Source organism: Arachis ipaensis, chromosome B09 (genome assembly GCF_000816755.2).
Source record: "Arachis ipaensis cultivar K30076 chromosome B09, Araip1.1, whole genome shotgun sequence".
Taxonomy (NCBI): Eukaryota; Viridiplantae; Streptophyta; class Magnoliopsida; order Fabales; family Fabaceae; genus Arachis; species Arachis ipaensis.
In genome coordinates, this window is record NC_029793.2 from 5,009,845 (window position 1) to 5,016,120 (window position 6,276).

General features: G+C 28.0%; 1 protein-coding gene across 1 annotated transcript in view; it reads right to left on the minus strand.

Moving 5' to 3' along the window:
• The window catches only part of LOC107618980 (probable LRR receptor-like serine/threonine-protein kinase At1g05700), a 32,356-nt gene that overhangs the window by 17,185 nt on the left and 8,895 nt on the right, over positions 1-6,276 (minus strand). Inside the window, exons 4-10 of the mRNA XM_021112322.1 lie at positions 5,667-5,802; positions 5,426-5,497; positions 5,257-5,328; positions 2,284-2,364; positions 1,927-2,075; positions 1,100-1,314; positions 558-684 (exon numbers count right to left, since the gene is read on the minus strand). Coding sequence (XP_020967981.1) covers positions 558-684; positions 1,100-1,314; positions 1,927-2,075; positions 2,284-2,364; positions 5,257-5,328; positions 5,426-5,497; positions 5,667-5,802 — 852 coding nt within the window. The remainder of the gene's footprint in view (positions 1-557; positions 685-1,099; positions 1,315-1,926; positions 2,076-2,283; positions 2,365-5,256; positions 5,329-5,425; positions 5,498-5,666; positions 5,803-6,276) is intronic.

A 6,276-nucleotide genomic window follows, 5' to 3' on the forward strand; every position in this document is an offset into this window, starting at 1 on the left:
TTTTTTTAAAAAAAATGATAATTAAACACCAATAAATAATAATAATAATATATTTAATTAAGTTGTCATTTTACAATTTATAATTACCAATTTTAGGCACAAACAAGCACATAAAAGTAAATGGATGAAAATACTTTGACTTGAGTTTCTTAGATAGGTAAATTGGTATTAAATCTAGCATATGCTTATTATGATAAAAGGACAAAGGAAAAGTACAGGGTATCAATATATTATCTGCTAATTTATTGTCAATAATAATTAATTATTATATTTTAAACACATTAATAAAGAGATACATTTAAAAAATATATTTATAAAGATACTTTTTAATAATAATTAATTATTATATTTTAAATACATGTATAAAGAGAAATATCTAAAAAATACATCTATAAAAATATTTTTATTAGACATATTTATAAAAAATATATTTTTATTAAACACATCTACAAAGACATTTTCATTAAATATAATTATAAACAAAAATGGGCAAAAGTTGGCAAAAATATTATTTGGTAATGTAGCGAGATTGAAGGACAAAAGATAGATTATTATACTTGACAAATGTTGCCGGAGATTGCCATTGGACATATATTCATAAATCAATGCTTTATTCTCTCCTTCATCACAATACCCAACGAGAGAGACTAAGTTCCTATGACGTATAAGGCTATGAAGATGTACCTGCATTTGAAATTTAGCCCCTAAAAAACTTGATGAGAGAATGCATTGTGAGATCAGATTAATTATTCATGCATCTCAATCACTACAAGAAACAGTATAATTATTGATATCCAAAATGAATAGTCAAATTTACTAAAAATATTAAAATCGACGATCGAGTCATCTATTATTTTAACGATCTTAATATTATTATCATTGCATTATCAACAATGAAATGGAAAGATTTTATTTTAATCGACAAATATTTCGTCTATTTTAATATTTATAATATTAACAGTTTTTGACGTCAATAAATTTAGATAATAAATTTTTTTTCAAAATTAAATAAATAGTATTAGATTTATTATATAAAATAGACAATTAGTATGTTAATTTATTTTTTAACTAAAATCGACAAATTTACGATTGATCTAACCTCTGATTGAAACTCCGTATAACCTTGCCGTGATGATGGAGAAAGCAACTTGATAGCAACTTGAGTATGATCCGGTAAAATGCCAAAATAAACTTTTCCAAATCCTCCTTCTCCAATCATTGTTTTGAAGTTATCAGTGATAGAGAGAATCTCATTGTAAGTGAATGCTGCTTGTTTTAATTTCAACGATGCTCCCTCTTTAATAATATGTGCTTCTATTGTTATAAAGAAAATTAGAATCAAAATTAAACATGCATGGAAATATATACGTAAAAATCTTCGACAAAAAAACAAAAAATTCATTCCAACTTATACAACTTATTATTTATTCACAACTATGTTAAGTGTACTAAAATCAGCTATTAATATTAGTCTTTAATATAAAATATATATGTATTTATACATAAATATATAGTAATTAATTTTAATGTGTAAATAATATTTTTAATTTATTTATTAACTAAAATATTATATATACACTAAAATTAGTCATTATATATTTATATATAAATATATGTATAATTATTTAATTAATTTTTAATATATATTTTATATTTCAGCATATATTTTATACTAATAATTAATTAATACTTTTGATAACTGATTTTAATATATATTTAAAATAATTGATTTGTTAAATACTTTAGTTTCTCTGTACTTTTTTTTGTCATTGTATGCATATTATTATTAAATTTTTAATAATTTCAGTACGTGTGTGTGTGAGATTGTAGTTAATTGATGATGATTATAGTTTTGTTCAAAGAGCAATCATCCTTTACCTTATATTAGAATGGAAATTAAAGAGGATATATACAATGGAGGAGTACCTTTTTGTTTTCGTCTTCTTTGAAATATCCAAAATCCAGCGATCAAAAGGATTAAAATTAAAGCTGCTGCAAGAGATGCCATGAGTGGTGTAACAAACTTCTTATTGTTGCATGAATCCTTTACGCAGAGATTTGGATTACCACCAACACTGATGTTAAGGTAAAGAGTAGGGTCATGAAACTCATGATAACATTTTTTTTTTCCGTTAAAGATATAATTATAATAATATAAATATATGTCACGTGACGAATTAATATATTCGTTTATATTATTGATATTTACATGCATGTATAGTTCATCGCCATGTATAGCAGCATTGGGTGTTGAACCAGAGATCAGAAAATATGAAAACGAACCTTAATTGCAAACTTGCATCTGCAACCTTCTTTCGGAGAGCCTTAGGAATTAAACCCGAAAGGTTGTTTCCTGTCAAATTACTGCACAGATAATAAAATATGATATGTAATTTCAAAAGCCAGCAAATCGATCTGAAATATTAAATTTATGTTTATTTTTTTATATAAGAACCTACTCCTAAGTTCCAAAGACACAAGTTAGAAGATGACCATGTGGGATGGTAGTAGGGGTGTTTAAAATCGATTCGGACCGATCTAAACTGACCAACCGAATCAAAAAATCGAAAATCGAATAAATCGATAACTGAAAAAATCGAAAAAAATATGTTTTGCTGTTTTTATTGCAATTCAGCTAGATTTTTAGTTCTGACAATGAAAATTCCAACTGAACCGAATCGAACCAGTCACCTAAAAAAAACCATTATCTCATTACTCCATTAGCCCAACCCCATTATTACCCCACCCCCAAATCAGATTACCCTAACTCTAACCTAGCACGTTCAAAATCTCCCTCCCAGCATAGCGCCGAACTAACCCCTCCCAACCCCTCCCAGCAGTGCTAAACCCAGCCCCTCCCAGCATAGCGCCGAAACCAGCCCTCCTAGCCCCTCCCAGCAGCACCAAGTCCAGTCCCTCCCAGCAGTGTTGAACCTAGACCTCCCAACCCCTCTCAGCAGCGCCGAACCCAGCCCCTCCCAACAGTGCCGAGCCCCCTTCCTCCTAGCACCGTCGAAGGTCAGAGTCCATCGAGTTAGATATGGAGCCTCCAAGTCGGGTATTTGTTGAATATATTTGTTGAATGTATTTGTTGAATATATTTGTTGCTGATTGTTGTTCATTGTTGAATATATTTGCTGAATGTATTTGTTTGAATTGATGCTTTTGATTTTTTAATTATTTGTTCAGTGTATTTGTTCAATGTATTTGTTATTGATTTTTGGAAGTCTGTTTCATTAATGCAGGATTGTGGCACAGGATAGATTTATTGGCTTGGATCGAAAATTTAGATCCAATGCTATGAAAAACTTACCAAACAGCAGATTCTGTGATCTTTTATTTCATTATAGTTTCAATCATTATCATGTTGTTAATCTTTTTTTTTTTCCCTTGATTTTTTATGTTCAACCTATTGATATTTTTGCTTCTGTTTAAAGGAATGATTCTGGCTCTTATCTTTTCCTTTCTAAAATGTATTTTGCTCCACCTTCAGCCCTTAGTTCTTGCTCATTTTCATGATTAATTGAACTTGATTTTTACTGAAGAAGTTTCATTGATTTGTCATGAATGTCACATCCTTCATAATATTTTGTTGTTAATGGTGAAAGTAAAAAGTTGTACAATTTGCAGTAGCAATTTCTGTATTTTGTCCAATTCCAATCAGTACATGAACTTAGGAATGTTTGAACGGAAGTGTACATACTAATGTTTGTTAGTTGCTTGCACTCTACTATTTTTTTTATATTTCAGTCTTGGCTCTAATATTTCCTGCAATTTTTAGACTTCTTTTCTATAATTAGTTAAAAAACCGAAAAAATCGAACCAAACCAAATCGATTTTAATTGATTTGATTTGATTTGAATGATTTCAATAAAAAAATCGAACCAAACCAAATCGCATAATTAAAATAATATTAAATCGAATGAATTTTTATAAAAAAATCGAACCAAACTGCAAACCGAACATCCTAGATGGTAGCTATTGCCAATAATCAAATTGCTATGAAACGAAGATATAAAATTTATTTTTTATTTTTAGTGTTTTTTTAGTATCAATTTTCTTTATCATAAAAATGAATTATTTCAACAAGCTAAGCTCTTAGGTACAATAATTTATATCTAACGCATTTTCTCATATAAGATTCTTTTAAATTTGAAGCACATGAATGATTCCAGATACAGGCTATTTCTCTGATTTTGATTATTTTGTGCTGAATTTTCTTTTTAATTATGTTTTGATATCTAGAATTGAACTGTAGATTTTTTTTGGCATAAAAAATCTCTGCTACTATATTATAAATTATTTATTTTAAAAACTTAAACTATTTATTTTTAATAGAAATACATAAATAATTATATCTTACATTCTTTTACTTTCCTAATAATATGTAAAATTTATGCATTTCAAAATCATGATTAGTATTATCTTGATTATCTGCTAAAATTGATGCAATTCGTCATCAAAATACTTGATATCATGTGTTGGACATTTTTTTTTTCTTTTTTGTGAGATCTAAGTATAATTTTTGGGGGTCTCTTTGTATTCATTGTACTACAACCCTAATAAGATTTTTAGAGTCATTGAAAGGTAGAAAGTATAGCTACCAAAGTGAGAGAGAAGAGGAAAAATAGAATTTTCATTTTTATGCAAAGCAGCAAATTTCAAATATCAATTTCTCATTTGTTTACCGTTGGATCGGCTTGAAATTTAAATTTCGTGTTCCTCTCATCTTATTCTTTATTTTAGACGGTGGAGCTGTTGATTGGAGGTCTGCAGTAGGAGAAATTGGCTTCGAACAGAAGCTCTATTTTTTGGGTATTTTTCATCTTCTTGCTTCTCATTTGTAAGTTTTGGTGCTTTAGTATTTTGGCTGGTTATATGTACTATTTGTGCTTTGTTTGAGACTCTCTTATATCTCATTTGATTATAGTAGAGCTATTTCATTGATCTTGCCGATTCGTAGTTTTTACCTCTCACATTGAAGAATTTTTTCACGTTAAAATCTCGTATTCTTGTTATTGCTTTACTTACTATATTTACTTGTTCATAGTTGCTGCCATATTGTGTTGTGAATGTTTTTGTATTGTTCTTATATTGAATATTTGTATTATTTTTGCTGCTGTTAGGCTCTTTCATCATGGTCGTCGATTTTAATTTAAACGAATATTATTAACTGATTGTTAATATAAAAGCGTAGTGACCATAAAACGGGCAACTTAAAGTTAAATAAAAAATTAAGATTTTAGTTAAACTTACAGAACTTTTAACCTTGACAAGTCTGCCAAAAATTCAGGCAGAGATCCTTCCAATTCGTTATTAGATAAATCCCTGAAACATGAACACATAAATTTATTGGTAAAAATGACATACTTCAACTTATTAACACAACATTAATCAGCCACAATTATATATTATCACTGCTTACAAGTATTCTAGTTCCGTGAGATATGAGAATGATGAATTTATCTTCCCTCTCAGTTTGCTTGAGCTCAGATTCCTATATTATAATTCATAATATAATTCGACAACCAACCCATACATTTAAGTTGAAATAAATTGCAAGATAAAAATGAACATGACGATGATAATGATGATGCATACAATCAAGCAATGGCTTAATTAATTTGACATTAATATTAGCTTATTAGTACTTAATTAGTACTTACAATGACGTGATCCTTGGATTGGTTTGATAGTTGCAAGTGAGACCCTCCCATGCAAATTGATCTGGAAGACATGGATCTCCTTGCCAACTTAACCTAGATATCTGGTACGCACTTTTGATGTCCCTCATACCACCAACTAATAACAAACACAATTCACCATGCTAATTAATTAAGTTAAACAATTTCTTAAACCTTCCTTAAAACTCAAGTTATAAATTATTTAGTTTAGTTTTACAAAAATGTTATTGATACACTAATCAGCCACTAATATATTTATATATAAATATATGTGTGGTTTAATTTATTTTCAATGCGTATTTGTATTCTAATATATATTTTATACTGGTGGTTAATTTTAGTAGCTGATAATTTTGATGTATATGTAACATAGTTATTAATTTTAATGTACGTACTAACAGTGTAAAATATTTTATAGCCCAGCTAGTCATTTAATTATATTCGTTCTTTAATTTACTTCTTTTAAATGACCAGTCACACGATTAATATATAAAATAATTATTTTTAGTAATGTAACATTATGTAATTAAATATACATAAAAAATTATTTTACAATGTCAATAAGTGTATTAGATTAAATTTATATACATAA